The 17,188-nt window shown below is 38.5% G+C and overlaps 1 protein-coding gene across 1 annotated transcript in view; it reads left to right on the top strand.

Moving 5' to 3' along the window:
• Positions 1-15,269, top strand: part of SNX30 (sorting nexin family member 30) — a 29,330-nt gene extending 14,061 nt beyond the window's left edge. The window contains exons 2-9 of the mRNA XM_034410574.3: positions 1,054-1,242; positions 2,831-2,941; positions 4,311-4,469; positions 4,942-5,137; positions 5,517-5,716; positions 11,288-11,374; positions 13,140-13,292; positions 14,881-15,269. Coding sequence (XP_034266465.2) covers positions 1,054-1,242; positions 2,831-2,941; positions 4,311-4,469; positions 4,942-5,137; positions 5,517-5,716; positions 11,288-11,374; positions 13,140-13,292; positions 14,881-14,940 — 1,155 coding nt within the window. The 3' untranslated portion in view covers positions 14,941-15,269. The remainder of the gene's footprint in view (positions 1-1,053; positions 1,243-2,830; positions 2,942-4,310; positions 4,470-4,941; positions 5,138-5,516; positions 5,717-11,287; positions 11,375-13,139; positions 13,293-14,880) is intronic.
• The last annotated feature ends 1,919 nt before the right edge of the window (positions 15,270-17,188 follow it).

The following is a 17,188-nucleotide window of genomic DNA, read 5'->3' as shown; positions in this document are numbered from 1 at the left end:
AAAGCTACGTGTTTGACTTCATTAAAATCTCAGGAATTAAGCATCACTTATTTTACCTTTGCGTACAGACAGTGCTTTCTGAAACTAAAAGATAATTTTTAAATTGTCAGAAGAAAAATAAACAGAATCAAAGACCATGGTGGTAAAAAACTCATGAGTTTTGAGAACAAGATTCCATTTTCTCTTAGGACCATGCCAAACCTCTTCCACACCATGCTGTTGTGGGCATGGTTCAGACTTAAAAGGATTAAATTTTGGAAGCCATCGAAGTGCCTTTAAAATAGTATCCAAAGGAGGCTCAGCTTGGTCTGGAGGGGGGAATGAAACATTCCAGAGTTCTATGGAAAATTATTTTCTTGAACTGGTGAATTTTACATATCCCTGCAAAAGATCATAAATATTCCTTCCTTATGCTGGTGGTATTGATTTTCCAATCTCAGAATTTCCAGAGGCGTAGAACTGGGCATAAGGAGGATCCTCAAATGCTGGAAGCAGCAAGAAAAAGAATTCTTAGCCAGAAGGCAACCATGAAGATAGAAAGCATTGTCTTTTGCCTTCCTTAGCTGAAGGTTTTGGCTGTAATCCATTTCACTAAAGTTATTAGGGAAATATTGGCATTAGTAATTGAACTCTATCTAAAGACTAGAGAAACGAAATATAAATAAGCACATATATGACAGAACGGAATGGAAGAAACTAGCAAACAATCATTTAGTAAGATTTGAAAGATAACTTTTTAGGTTAGCAAGAGGGAACTGGATTGGAGAAGAATCTTCAGTCTTATTCTGCTTTTAGTAAAGATAATGTTTGCTTACATTACAACACTGAGATAAGAATCACAAGATAACATAAAGCACTGAACATGTGAAGGTCTATATAAAATCTGTATAAATGCTAAATATTTTTTATCAGATTATACTAATATTCTTTACAATAGAATATTCATTAGTATTCAGCGTGTGGCGCTCTCTGGTGGTTCATCTCTCTGGCTTGAACCTCAGGAACTGGTTTTTGTCCCTCTTTCCCACACGTGATCGTTGTGTCTTCCTTCAGGATCTCAGTTTGCCCAACGGTACTCCTGCAGATACTTCTAGTCCCGCCTCTTCCTCCTCACTTCTTAATAGACTACAACTGGATGATGACTTGGATGGGGAGATGAGGGACCTCTTTGTCACTGTTGATGATCCCAAGAAGCATGTCTGTACGATGGAGACTTACATCACTTATCGGGTCACAACTAAGGTACCACAAGATAATTTGCTCTATTCAGAAATATTGCTTTTATTAAAAACAACTTTATTTCAGATTCCTTGAAATGCAAAGTAGCATTGGGATTCACATGCATTCTCAAAGTTTGTTTCCTCTTGTCAAATTGTCAAGTCAGAGTTGATTGCATTCTTCATGTAGAAGAATGTAAAAGAATATGCATATTGGAAGCACGCAAGAGCCCCTTGCAGTACATATTGTTTCCTTTACTTGGTTAAGATCAGTGGTGGGATTCAAAAATGTTTACTACCTGTCCTGTGGGCGTGGCTTGATGGGCATGGCATGGCTTGGGCGTGGCAGGGGAAGGATACTGTAAAATCTCCATTCCTACCCCACTCCAGGGGAAGGTTACGGCAAAATCCCCATTTCGTCCTGATCAGCTGGGACTCGGGAGGCAGAGAATAGATGGGGGCGGAGCCAGTCAGTTATCGGTTCTCTGAACTACTCAAAATTTCCTCTACCGGTTCTCCAGAACTGGTCAGAACCTGCTGAATACCACCTCTGGTTAAGATCTAAAATATTTTTCATTTCTAATTGGTGTTGGTTGCATGTTTTGAACATCAATAACGGAAAGGTTTCTACCCAGTTTCAAATAAGACTGAAAATCTTGGCCCTAACCCAGAGGTGAAATCCAGCAGGTTCTGACAGGTTCTGGAGAACTGGTAGCGGAAATTTTGAGTAGTTCGGAGAACCAGCAAATACCACCTCTGGCTGGCCCCAGAGTGGGGTTGGAATGGAGATTTTGCAATATCCTTCCCCCAGGAGTGGGGAGGGAATGGGGATTTTGCAGTATCCTTCCCCTGGAATGGGATAGGAATGGAGATTTTGCAGTATCCTTCCCCTGCCATGCCCACCAAGCCACACCATGCCCACCAAGCCATGCCCACAGAATCAGTAAAAAAATTTGAATTTCACCACTGCCCTAACCCATTGTGGCTATATGAAAAGTAAAATAAAACACTATCCTGGAAAAAAAACACTTTTATATCACATCCAAGTAAACAGCATCAGTATGTTTGTGCAGCCAGGAGTTGAGCTTAACTCAAAAAAGACATTTGTGAATTGCTTGTATCTATGGAAGAGACAACAATTTGATTTTAGATTTGTTACAGAAAGAAATTCCTTTTAATATCAAAAGGGTAGAACTTTGCATAAATGTTGTAGAGAGAGAGATTGCATAAATATTGGAAATAATCTGGCATTTGCCCACAAATTTGCTCTTGCAGAAATTAAAACTTTTCTCTCTGAAGACTTTTTTCTTCTGTCTTTTGTGCATATAATGATAGGACCATAACACGTTGTTCCAGATACAACCTGAAAAACTATCACAACATTGTATCTTTGCCTAAGTTTCCTAAGACGGGAAGATTCATAATTTGTTTAATTTTCTCCTGTTGCTTGAGTGACTCAGCTTGTGAAATGCTGCATGGTTTGCAAAAGGAATTAAACAAGAATTTTGAGCATTCAGAAATAATGTATTTTATTTAAGAAATGCAGAACATTAGTTTTCATACACTAGACTTTCTTGTTCTCTTACCACTTGATGTTTATTCTTTCATTTCAGACCACTCGAGCTGAGTTTGACTTGCCAGAGTATTCAATGCGCCGAAGATACCAGGATTTTGATTGGCTCAGGAATAAACTGGAGGAATCTCAGCCGACTCATCTCATTCCTGTAAATACTAAGTCAGAGCCACAAGCACATTAGTCTTTTTTAAACAGTGTTCATCTCCTATTATAGGTGCACAGTGGCTTGAGAGGTTGGAATGCTGGGCAGGAGGTTAGCACACCCGCATTCAAGACCCAAGAGCTGCCGTGAGGTGAGGTTGAGCTCTCCTCCTTTACTCCAGCTCCTGCCGGGGACATGAAAGGAGCCCCCAACTGGGCGTCTCCCAGATAACGGTGACATCACTGGCTAATCCTTTCACCTCAGGTGCTTCTGACACAAGTGCAGAACAAAAAACAAAAAAACCCACAAACCCTTCCGTTATTGGTCCAGGCAGTCCCTGAGAATTGGACGCAATTTGAATGGAAGGAGAAAAATGGATTCAGGATATATCAAGATGTTAATTCTGTGCTGAACAATTTTCTGTTGAACTAAGTTACCTTGATATTATGGTTCAAAGTTTTAATTTTATAAAATTAGATGTATAGTTTCCTAATAATTGATTTAGATTTAAATTCAAGTGTCTCATTGGACTTCTTGAAGCTGCATATTTTTATGAATAAATAACAAACGTTTCTTGGACTGGAAACAGTCTTTGCTTCTTGTTGATGTACTATTCCATTTTATGTGCTCATTTTCAAATCGTATTATCTAATAGCACTCCCTTTTTTATAAAGTGGGTTACTGGATAAATATGTCTATTAAATTGACTTTATCTGCTAGGATCTTTGAGATTTTTAACATGCACTTTAATTCATCTTCTACTTCCTGCCTTTGCCACTACCAAGTGAGATTTAAAATGCATGTTTGGAGAGTACTAGTGGCAAAATTGTTGTCCCCATAAACATAAATATTAATATTCAAAAATGGAAAGTAATTTGCGGTTATGTGATCTTATGGTGTTAGCACTGCAGTCTTAACTATATTTTATTGTTAACTTGGAGATTGCAATGATAAGCTGGCAACTAAAGCAGGCCACAATGACTGAGTTTTAGCTTCTCTTACTGCTCTGCAGGGAACAGAGTGTACTTAAAACAACCCAGATGTCTTTGAGATAAAGCAGAAGGACAAGGCAGGTTGGAGGGGGGTGGGAAGTATTGCATGGTTAACTGGCCTGAGAGTCTGAGGCCAGAAAAATCCAAAGAAGATACAAAGCCTGTGACTTACTGGGTTATGAACAAGAAAAAAACTCATCTGCTACAGAATAGGTGTAACCTGAACATCAAGGAGAGATGTCAGGTTCCAAGGTAGATTTTAATTCTCCCACAGTTATCTAAATATTAATGCAAAAATTACTGTACACACACACATATACATATATGCATCCACACATAAGTATGAATCTTGCTTCCTGTAACTTACTTTCTCTCCTCCTCAGCCTCTTCCAGAAAAATTTGTGGTCAAAGGTGTGGTTGATCGTTTTTCAGAAGAATTCGTTGAAACGAGGAGAAAGGCCTTGGATAAATTCTTAAAAAGGATTGCGGATCATCCAGTACTTTCTTTCAATGAACATTTTCATGTATTTCTTACAGCCAAAGTAAGTGCATTGAATCCACACAGATTTTCAGATTTTCAAAACTTGTAATTAGAGGTGCAAGTTCTAAGAACCTGCTTAGACTATGAACATTTTCTTGCAGCAGCATAAATATATGTTTCTTTAATCCATTAGCCAACTCTTTTGTTAAATGCTAGCTTTAGATTCTGGTAGGTGTTGGGTATTGTCTTTTAGTGTACAGCTTGTAGTCTTTAGAACAATAAAATAAACCCAGCTGATTTTTTTCAGTAGCCAAGAACATCCTTCTTTTCTTCAAACAGTTACTTCACTGCTTTAAAATAGTCACTTAGATATTACTAAGGATTTTCTACTTTTTAAAAGCACTCATATAGTCCACAATTTAACCATAGCAAATTCAGTGATACGAACATGACTGTTTCTTGCTCAGACAGTTGTATGAGAGTGAATAGTTTCAGCAAAGCTGTAAATTTATTAATCATTCTATCGATACCAGGATCTTAATGCTTACAAAAAACAAGGAATGGCTTTGCTTACCAAGATGGGAGAATCTGTAAAATATGTCACAGGAAGCTATAAATTAAGAAGTCGACCGTTGGAGTTTGCTGCCATGGGTGAATATCTAGATACGTTTTCTCTGAAGCTAGGAACTATTGATAGAATAGCACAGCGGATAATCAAAGAGGAAGTGGGTAAGTAGGACTTATAGCTTCCCTTGTAACTCCCATTTTGTTATTTTTGTTTTCAAAAAACAAATTGTGAAATATGCATGCATTCTTCTTCTCTTGGATGTAGATTTGTTATGCTGCAGAAGTAGCTCTGCAAAAATTTTTTGGAAATGTTGGGCATGTTTTAAAAATCACTAAATTCTTATATATCTCTTCTCCTTATTTTGCTTCTTACAATACTGTTCTTCATAGTTTTCCCAAGTGTAAATAGTTTCTTATTTGCCTCATGCCTTGCCAAATATGAATATTCCACTCAAAGTTGGATTTGAATTTTTTTTTTAAAAAAAAAGTCTCATAATCTTGAAACACTGAATTTTCTGTCCCTCATTTTGATCTGCTGCAGAATATTTAGTGGAACTACGAGAATACGGTCCCGTTTATTCAACCTGGAGTGCACTAGAGACAGAGGTGTCTGAACCTCTTGAAGGTGTATCAGCCTGCATTGGAAACTGTTGCACAGCTCTTGAGGAATTGAGCGAAGACATGACTGAAGACTTCCTGCCTGTTTTACGAGAATATATCCTGTATTCAGATTCCATGAAGGTAATGTGGAATTGCAAGACAGATGTTTGTACATACCTTGTGTAGCTTTCCAAATCCTTTCTTCAAAGGAAAGGTAACTCTTTGGCCCATCCCTTGAAATTTTACACATGTTAACTTAAAAAACCTCAACTTTAGCATCCCTGAAACTATTCTATGTGTTTCTGCCCCCAGAATAAAGTAAAGGTAAAGGTTCCCCTCGCACATATGTTCTAGTCGTTCCTGACTCTAGGAGGCAGTGCTCATCTCTGTTTCAAACCTGAAGAGCCAGCGCTGTCCGAAGACGTCTCCGTGGTCATATGGCCAGCATGACTAAACAGCAAAGGTGCATGGAACGCTGTTACCTTCCCACCAAAGGTGGTCCCTATTTTTCTACTTGCATTTTTTTACGTGCTTTCGAACTGCTAGGTTGGCAGAAGCTGGAACAAGCAACGGGAGCTCACCCCGTGGCACTAGGGATTTGAACCGCCGAACTGCCGACCTTTCGATTGAGAAGCTCAGCGTCTTAGCCACTGAGCCACCACGTCCCTAGCACCCCCAGAATACTAACTGACAAAACAATGAATGCAAACTTTTATGGCTGGTATAGATGTAAACTGGCTTTGGATTAATAATAATTCTACCGTCAGAACTATTTTCAGAAATATGTTCTTTTCTAGAACAAATTTCCTTTCTTCTGTTACTTAATGTGATTTGCTCTCAGTTTAGTGGTGTTTATAGTTACTCAGGTTTATTTGAAACCTTGGGCCTGGAATGTAATTTATGGTTTTATTCTTCAAATCCCGGAGTAGTTCAGTACCAGACATGCTAAGAATTGGGTAGGGAGGGGTTGATGGTTTGTCAACAAACTCCATATGAGGACAGAGGATTATTACCCCTACTTCCTTACAAAGGTCTAGCATATCTATTCCATGTGGTATCTCTTATAACAGTGATTCACACGCGGCATAGACATTTTGCAATGTATAATGTGTTTTTTTATCTTAAAATCCTTGTCTTCAATATATATATATATATATATACATGTGGGCTGTTGTCATCAGAATAGAGAGTTAAAATCTTGCCCGCAGGATTTTGCTGCATATCTATCCTATATTTAGATTTCATGGCTAACCACAATACAGGCAATCTCTGTCAGCCTGTTTTCCTTGACCTTAAATTTATTTTAATGTTATTTGCATGTACCAAGAGGTTGTAGTCTACATAACACATGAGGATTTGCTGTTTAAATGTAATCCAATTGTGTGTTTCTGGTGTATGACTTACGATATGTAGGTTGTGGGAATTACAAGAGGGCCAGGATGTGTGGTCTTCATGCTGACTGCTATTGCATTTTTTTTTAAAAAGCAGAGCAATAAGAACTCTTGGGATGAGGCAGAACAACTGGGCAGAGTTAGTACAAACTGTCCCCAGTGGAATGTTTGGACCATTAGGTAAGGAGTTAGTTTTTAAATGTTAATATTGTTCGTGCTAGAGTAGTTTAAAATACATTTGAAATGGGCAAATACTGTTATCCATGCTCTGTCTTGAGAAATTCCACCGCTTTGTGTGGTGTTTCAGAGAGCTGCAATTTTTCCAGTCTTAATTTTTTAAAGAAAAAAAAAGTTGACATGTCTTTTATCAATAAAATACAGATTAATACAGGGGTGGGCAATTAATTTTCCCAAACTGGGACTTTGTGCAGGGTCGAACCAATAGACTGAATTTAATTCTGCTGCCAGCTCATGTTGAGGGAAGAGAGAGGAGGGAGCCTTGCCTTGGCCTGGCCACCATTCTTTTACCACAGGTGCAGAAAAGCTTTCTCTCACCAGCCAAGTAAAGGAGTGTACTTGGCTTCCTTTCCCTCCCCCTGCGGCCCACTTATTTACATTTTATTTTCTAAGTTCTGATTGACCTCATGTGGGCCAGACAGGAACAATCAAAGGGAATGTGGCCCCAGGAGCTGTAAAATGCCCAGATCTGGCAGAAAATATATATATTGTCATTCAAACTCAAAAAGAATACCTTGTTTCCCCGAAAATAAGACCTCCCCGGATAATAAGCCCAATCGGGCTTTGGAGCACATGCGCTAAAATAACCCTCCCTGAAAATAAGCCCTCCCCGAAAATATTTAAATGCATGCACAGCCAGTTCCCGCAATTTCCTCTGGTTAGGGTTAGGGAGACAGAGCTGGAAATCAGGTAGGATGGCAAGAGGAGCCCCGTCTTGCTCCATGTGCCCCAAAATAATAAGACCTCCCCGAAAATAGGGCCAAGTGCTTATTTCAGGGTTCAAAAAAATATAAGACAGGGTCTTATTTTTGGGGAAACATGGTAGCTAACATTCTAAGACTTTTTTTTTTAAAAGGGAGCTAGTTAATGATACAGGACATCTTTTGCATGCTGGATAGTCAGCCTTTCAACCCCTGGCACCTTTTTTTTTTTTTTTTTTAATTTAGTGAGAAAGTCTTACAAGAACACTGGAAGCTGCTGATGCTACTACTGGGTTACTACATGGTCACATACAGTAATTTAACCTGAATGATTTTTGTATTTATAGATAGTTGGTTAACCATTTGTTCAGTAGCCATTCAAAGTTATGATGGCGCTGAATAAATGATAATTATGCCTGGTCTTTGAAGTTATGGTCATTGCAACACTCCCACAATCACTTGATCAAAATTCTGGCACTTGGCTGCATGCCAGGACTTACGACTGCCGAAGGCTTCAATTCTCCCCCAACACACACACACACTTTTTGGCCACTGGCCACTTCTGCCAGCCCCAAAAGAGCAGGAATGGGGGTAGATAGTCAAGGGAATTGAAGAGGATGCAGTTCTTTTATCTTACTGTGGCTTGGAGCTAGGAGGGACCAAGCTGGGATAGTGACAGATGGGACCAGGATTACGGTCACTAAGTGAAGTGATCACATGAGGTCATGTCTTTTACAATTGCATCACTTAGTAATGGAAATTCTGGTTCCAATTACTCATTTGTCAGCTGAGGAGTACCTGTACTGTGACAAATACCAGTAGCTGAAAATCCTTAGCCTAAACTGAGGTCTAACTTAATTCTGTCTAAGCTGATTTTTTTTAACTCTGCAATCCGTCTTGCCGAATATATATTTGTAAAAAGGCCTCAAAATACCATTTTAAGATGTAAATCCGAAGTGGGGAACAATGGCCCTTTTATGACCTGTGGACTTCAACTCCCAGAATTCTTGAGCCAGCATGGACATGGCTCGGGGATTCTGGGAGTTGAAGTTCACAAGTCATAAAATGGCCGTAGTTCCCCACCTCTGATGTAAATGAAGAAGATAGATGTAAATAAAAGAAATATATTTTTTTGAGTGTGCATTTACTGGCTATGCACCCATCATAACTGCCAGTCATTTTTCAATCTGATTTCCTTAGGTGGGTAAACCAAAGATGGACATGTTGAGGAAATGTGAGGCATTTAGATTGTTAATTATTGTTGGTGGGAGGCAGTATTAGAGATGAGATGATCATAGATGTAGCCACATAGAACTGTCTTTCCACTAATGGGATAAGTGGTTGGGTTAAACCTTATTGATACATTGATCTGAACACATCAGGCTGAAATGGCGAGGGAGATCGAGCTGTGGATGTTGTATCTGTTCTCTGTATTTTTTGTCCTTCGTCAACCTTCAGTCTTAGACTTGGTCCACTTAAGTCCCAGGTGTCAAACTCTCCGCTTCACATTGCCATCACATGACGTTTTGCGACATTTTCCCCATTTGCAGAGCTGGGGTGGGCATGGCCTGCGCGTGACGCATCCGGCCTGCGGGCTGCCAGTTTGACACCCCTGACTTAAGTGATGAAGGTTGTAGTTTTTGCTCATATATTGCTGAAGTCAAGAAGCACTGAGAGCCGAAGAATATATAGATGAATGGATGAATGAATGAATAAATAAATAAAATATGGATGCAAAAGAAAAAGAGTTGTATGGTTATTAACAATAGCAAACAAATAAGGGAGTCTTTGTTTTAAAAACCCCTAACTGGTGGGGAGGCTGACAGATGTTATCTTTTGAAGGACCCTACCTTCCTCTCTCTCCCTAATTTTGTAAAGTAAACATCTCTGTTTTTTCAAACTGCATTGCAATGTTCTAAAATGTGAAAAAAGGAGAAACCTACATTAATTATCCGTATTTTATAGATAAATCAGAATCCTGAATCAAAGACTGCCAACTTCGTAGGATCCCTGGATGAATTTTGAGAAATTAGGAGTGAAGGGCCAGCATAGCACATGGTTGTATGCAATAGTGGGTTTCAAATCCCGTTGCTACTGGTTTGCTTGTGGGCACGTGCACACTCCTGCGCATGCGCAAAAGCTGCTGCACATGCAGAGAAGCATCCAGGCGGGTGGGCAGAGCCTCCTGTCGCTACCAGTTTGCCCGAACTGGGGTGAACCAGTAGAAAACCACCACTGGTTGTATGGTGCAAAACCAGGACAGGTAGCTCTGTCCACCTATTTTAGATTTTAGCCTATGTAAAAACACCATTAAGGTCATTCAAGACTTTGTGACATTACTTTTCTGCTGTTAACCATACCTTTGTTTCTCAAAACTGTATTGAACTACATAGAACAGATGTGACGTGTTATAAAATAAAATAAGGTAATGTAATCTTTTTTCCCTCCTCCTCCTCACAACCTTGCAGGTAGCCCTCAATTTACAACCACAATTGAGCCCAAAATTTCCATTGCTAAGCAAGACAGTTAAGTGAGCTTTGCCCCATTTTACAACATCTCTTGCCATAGTTGTTAGTAACACTGCATTACTGCAGTTGTTAAGTTAGGAACACATTGTAACAAAGTGAATGTGGTTTTCCCATTGACTTTGCTTCTGAGAAGATCACAAAAGATGAAACAGATGACCCTGGGACACTGCAATTGTCATAAATACATGCCCTGAGGAACGCGGTGGCTCAATGGCTAAGACGCTGAGCTTGTTGATTGAAAGGTCGGCAGTTCAGTGTTTCAAATCCCTAGTGCCGCGTAACGGGGTGAGCTCCCGTTACTTGTCCCAGCTTCTGCCAACCTAGCAGTTCGAAAGCACATAAAAAATGCAAGTAGAAAAATAGGGACCACCTTTGGTGGGAAGATAACAGCGTTCCATGCACCTTTGGCATTTAGTCATGCCGGCCACATGACCACGGAGACGTCAGACAGCGCTGGCTCTTTGGCTTTGAAATGGAGATGAACACTGCCCCCTAGAGTTGGGAACAACTAGCACATATGTGCGAGGGGAACCTTTACCTTTACATGCCAGTTGCCAAGCATCTGAATTTTGATCACGTGACCGTGGGGATGCTGCAATGGTCATATGAAAAAGGTCATGTCCTTTTTCTCAGTACCATTGTAACTTTGATCACAAAATGAAGGCTTGTAAGTCAAGCCCTGTATTATTTTCCTGAACCATGGTGGTTTCAAATGGATTATGCTTGTCATTGCTGTACAGAATATGAGTTCTAGAAAAATCGAAGCTTTCCTGTAGTATAAAAAGACACCATTGATTTTTACAGTTAATTAAATTAATTAATTGCAGTGCCTCTTTCTCACTTCTCCCCTCTTAGAATGTGCTGAAGAAAAGAGATCAAGTTCAAGCAGAATATGAAGCCAAACTAGAAGTTGTGGCCCTAAAGAGAGAAGACCGTCCCAAGGTTTGCTATGGGGGAAAAGCTTTTAAATAGAATGTAGGGGTCTGTTCAATAGTTTATTTTACTGAAGCTTTCCAATATCATCTTCTATTCTTTGAGGAGTAGCATCTTATTTCGATTCAATACCAACACCTATTGAACTGAGGCTAGGATGTGGGTCAGTTTTGTGAAAGAAGTTATTTTGAAAATAAGCAAGAGTTCTTATGAAGTATAGTATCTCAACTCTAATTATAATTAGCATTATCTGATCTGATTATAAAACTGTGTCTTGATAGGTGAATAGAAGCTTTTATGCACACAAATAGTTGATATATTCTGGGTCAAGAAGTACAGGAGATGAGGAATTATTGGTTTCATTTCTAGACATAATATCACATCTCCTTCAGTTTATTCTCAATAAGTGTTCTGAGTTTGCTTTGTTGCTATTCGTTCTTGCTCAAGAACCTACAGGATTAAAAAAAAATCAGTACTATTTTGTGGAAGGATTATTAATTGCTTGCCTTGGAAATAAGCTTCACTGGATTTAAGTTACCAAATTCTGTGTACAGTAGCTTGAAAATCTCTCCCAGGATAACATACAGTAGTAACTCCATTTTGTTTTCTGAACAATCTCACATTGAAAGAAATATTTACGGGCCAGATGTGTCACGTGCAGGCCACACTCACCCCAGCTCCACGAATGGGAAAAAATGTGGCGGAGCATCACATTATGGCAAGGTGACTTGGCGAGTTTGACACCCGTGTAGTAGACTGTATGAGTAGAACTTTATGAACTCAGACATTAATTATGTCAGGGTATGAAAGAATTATCAGCTGTAAACTGAGCTGTAAGCTGATGGGAAGCTGGAAGCTGGAAGCTGATGCAACAGAATGAGGCAGCAGAGTTACTGCCACTTTAAGAAGCTGGGCCAGAAGCTGCCTTTATAAAAGGAAGCCATTAGAGGGTGTTCCTTCTTCCTCAAGCTTTTTCCTCAAGTCTTCTCATCCTACATTATACTTCTTGTTCTCTCTGTGTGTATTATTGCTTGTCCGTGTATCTGTAGCTGTAAAGGTATTTAACCATGTATGTGTCTGTATAGTTCACTGTATATGGGTATTTATGGGACCGCCTTCTGCCACCAATAGCCTCCCATCGGCCAGTACGCTCCCACAGAGAGGGACTCCTCAGGGTGCTGTCGGCCAGACAATGTCGGGTGGCGACCCCCAGGGGGAGGGCCTTCTCTGTGGCAGCACCTGTCCTCTGGAACGACCTGCCCCCGGAGATATATGGGATCCCAGATCTCTGTGATTTTCGCCGTGTCCTTAAAACTTTCTTATTTCATCAAGCCGGGCTGGCTTAACACACACACATCCTTAGATATTTTTAATTGTAAATTGATTTTAGTTGGGGTGTTTTAAACTTATTGGGCCAAAATTTTGTTTAATTCTTTTTAAAATTTTAAATTTTGTATGTGATGTTTTTATTCTTGGCTGTTCACCGCCCTGAGTCCTGTGGGAGAAGGGCGGTATAAAAATCTAATAAAATAAAAAAATAAAATAAATAATATATAAAATCACTGTTATATCTAAAAAGCTCTGAGTGCTGTGTACTGTTATAGCTCCTGGGTTTATCTAATAATACTAGTTACGCTGCCTAAACTTTGACAAATTAAATTTGCTGCGAGAGATTGGAAGGTATTTCTGATTCTTCTCAGTGAGAGGCATCTTTTGACGTCTAAAAAGCTTTCAGAACTTATTTCCACAGCATTGCTTCCTTTTTGGTTTTCAGATGCCCACAGAGGTTGAAAAGTGTCAAGACCGGGTAGAATGTTTCAATGCTGACCTGAAGGCTGACATGGACAGATGGCAGAACAACAAGCGGCAAGATTTTAGGCAGCTGCTGATGGGAATGGCAGATAAAAACATCCAATATTATGAGAAGGTAATGCTCTGAATTTGCCACTAAATGCAGGAAAGCAATTGAATGTAATTTACTGGTTAACTTGCTCACGCCAGTTGAGTACAAAGCTGATCCAATAAGGTTTAGAATTGCTCTCTTTTTCTTCCTGGGTGCACTAATCTTGTTAAAGCTTTAGTAGTTTTATATTCCCACTGACGAGGCTGAATCCGGTCCTCAGAGATAGAGCAGGGAATTACACTTGTAGTTTGCCAGTAAGTGACGGCCATAGCATAGGTTAACCGTGCATATCATGGGTTGGATTGGCTGCAAATTCTGGGAAATGTCCTTCCAACACATTTGGAAGTCATCAGGTTATAGAGAACTGACTACCAAAGGCTATTTGCAAGGCCACCATTAAATCTGTTCTGGGTAGGACCTTGCAGAAGTTACATGTTAACACTGGTCAAAAAGACACCCGTGTATGTTAAAATGATCGAGATCTGCCAGTCAGTATTGGCATTGCGGGGCTGATGAATCCATTCCCCCTCCCCCCTTTTCAGAAAGTTTTTAAGTTTCCTTGAAGAATTTCACAGCTGAAATATTTTAGCATGCTGTTGCTTCTGTAAAGGTTTAAAATGGCAGAGATAATTTAGGAGTCAAGCAGCTGGAATAGATGTCGTTGGACCTAAATAAAGTCCAGTGCTATTAAGTAGGATCTTAAAAAGTATCAAAACTTTCAGAGCAATAGTGCTACTACCAAATAACCCAGATAGTATTGGAAATGCAAACAAGTACATTAGTGTAAAGTTGTAAATTATGTGAAACCATATGTGGGTAAGTAATTTTTTACCCTGTAAATAAGGCTTATAGATCTTTTTAACTTGTCGGGACTTCTTTCCATAGGGGCTTTTTGCCATATACTTATGACACATTTTTGGGCTCTCTTTAATATCATCTTATACTGATTTATTACAAAACAAATAAATATTCTATATTTCCCATGCTCCTTCCCACAGTGTCTCTTTCACATAACTCCTTTGTTCCTTTTCGCCTTTCTGTTTGTTCGCTCTGGCCAAGCTCCCACCTATCATGGTGCTAAAATGTTTTATGAATCTTTTTGAATTTTCAATTTCAATTGACAGAATATCACCCAAAATGTGATCTGTCCTCCCCACAAGTCCTAAAACTATATAAAGAAAATCCAATTAAACAAATGAATCAAAAATTTACTTGTTCTACGATTTATTGAGGAAAATGATCTGAAGCTACAGATTTGTGTGTGGCAAAAGTATGTGAACCTTTGATAGGTGGGAAATCTTGAAAATATAAGCTCCAGTGCAGCTGGAAGGTGCTAGATTTGGAAAGGATATGAGATATCTCACATAAAGGAAGACAATCTCCAAGGTGTATATGGTGTTCTTTAATAGATAAAATGGTGGTTAACATAAAATTGTGCCTTTGCAGCTGCTGTGTTGGAAATGCAGATATTGATAACATTGTTTAATCCACAAATTGTGTTATTTAGGGCCACTTAAGTTTTAAATGACATTATTATAGACCATTCTATGACTACTTGATTTAAAATGGCATTGTTAATTAATTGTTGCATCTGTTTCTTTGGTTCAAATAGTGCCTTACGGCGTGGGAGTCTATTATACCACTGTTGCAAGATAAGACTGAGACCAAATAAGCTGCAGCTTTTTTCTGAATTTCTTCCCTGCACCACGGACATTCACCAAATGCCCAGAATCACTACCACTGATTATACTGAAGATTTACTATACACCTTGATGTAAGTTTTTTTTTTTCTCTCCTGGAGGAACACCAAGTGTGCTAATTCTGAACTGTACATTTTTTGCCACTTTTTAACCAAACCACCTTGAACATTCTTACTCTGTGAACTTTGGATGATGGAAGTTAAAACAAGAGCACTTTTTTTCTCTTGGACCACTTTATATTAAATGAAATTGATGAATGGAACACTAAAATCATAATAAAAATAAAGACTCTTAAATGCAAGGTGCCAACTTGCCCTTCCTTTTTGTTATCGGTCAGGATAAGGTATGTTGATCGTGAAACAAAAGCGTCTTCAAGCCATCCTGATTTTGCTTCCCTTCACATATAGAAAAGGGAATATGATTGATGTAAGATACCTGTTGGATTCTGTAGCATCTCTTAAATGTGAGCTTTTTGTGCAGAATGGGAAATATTTAATTTAATGTAGAAACAGGAGTTGCTATGGTCTCCATATAATATATTGGAAATGTATAGAATATTTGTAAAATAATGTTTCTAATCTAACCTATGGATATGGTGCATACTCAGACTTCAACTTTGGGATGGTAGAGGAAAGAAACGATTCCCAAAGTTTGTATCCAGTATTGTTTACGGTTTTTTTTTCCCTTTAAAAAAGAATGAAAAGCCAGGTAATTTTTTGATTTCTCAAAATGTTTGGTTTGTGTGTGTGATAAGCTACTCTTTATGTCATGTCTTAGCTCATGCCAAACTTCTCATTGTCACCTAGCCTTTTTTTTTAAAACTGTGGGAATCTTCTTCAAGATAAATTAGTATAAAGTATTTAAGCAAGCAAATAGTAACTATATCTGTAGGTGGGTTTGTTTGTTTTTTTACTGACCAATTCTGAAATAAATTCTTGACACATTTAAGGAATCTGAAGGGAAGCTATTGCTTTCCCCTACTAAAGGGATCAGCTCAGCATTTCAAGCACTTCTGATTCTGCCTTTGTTCTTGTGTTTCTTTTTAGTTCAATAGGTATTTATTTTGGGGCATTCTGTATTCATTGTTATTCTTGAAAGGGAGAAGTACAACCAAAATGGAGTCTTGATCTAAGGTTTCTTGCTTCATTTATATTTTTAAGAATTCCTTGATATTTTTTTTTAATACAATAGCCATAAAAAACCCAGAAGTGTAAGATTTCATAGTAGTGATTTGTTCAATAGCAAAACAACAACAACAACAAAAAAACAAAAAAAAACATTGAATTAAATCTGAAGTTATTGCTGTATGACATTTTCTGAACTAGAGCCAACATCATTAGATGTATGAGATAACATGGACTGTAAACTCTGAAAACTTTCTGCCTTCCTCAGTGTATTGTCTTCCAGACCGGTTAGGCTACAATTTCCGTCCTCAAGCAATTTTGGCTGTCATGGTTGGGCTGATAAAAGTTAATAGCTCTGCTATAATCCATCATGTTAATGAAAAGTAGCTTAAATAATGCTTTAAAATACTTTGAAACGCTTGATGGTTGATTGCTCAACAGATTTACATAGTTTTGTCAGTGTTGCTCTATAACAACTATAACACTATTTAACTAGCAATTTTCTAATTTTTATTATTACCTACGATCATCAAGCATTCAAACTATTAGAATGCCAGCCATGTAAAATGCACAAAAAGCATCCTTAAAAGTTTCAGTTACATTTTTCTCAGTTTCAATAGTTTGGATACCAGTCCCTTAAATCTCTTGTTAACTTGAAGGAAAATTGAAAATCTGTGTCAGGATAATTTCTGGAAATGAATTTCTGAAATCATGGCCCCCATAGCGATCCTACAGTTTTTAGAACCTGTGACACTTGAGTCTAAATTAATTAATTAAAATCAATAATTTAAAATAATGTATGTTTTTATATTCAGGCATATTTCTGGTAGTGGATCTCACATGGGGTGCTTGCTTAGGGGAAGAATTTTCACCTGCTCCAAGTTTAGATGATTAGATACACATAAATATATGATCAAACAGTAACCCCAAAAAGTGAGAGGGAAACTATAGTTTGTAGTTCAGATAATAGAAGTTGCCGTAAAATCCTTGCTTTTGTTTGTAAAAAGAAAAAAAGAAAAAGAGTTGTCCGTTCCAACACCCACAAAACACCATAGCAAAGAGGTGTAGTTGTTGCTGTGTATCTGGGTAGTACAAT

This window comes from Pantherophis guttatus, chromosome 2 (genome assembly GCF_059756535.1).
Source record: "Pantherophis guttatus breed Tessera chromosome 2, ASM5975653v1, whole genome shotgun sequence".
In the NCBI taxonomy this organism is placed as follows: Eukaryota; Metazoa; Chordata; class Lepidosauria; order Squamata; family Colubridae; genus Pantherophis; species Pantherophis guttatus.
The sequence above is the reverse complement of the archived record's forward strand: the minus strand, read 5'-3'. Positions and strand labels throughout refer to the sequence as shown.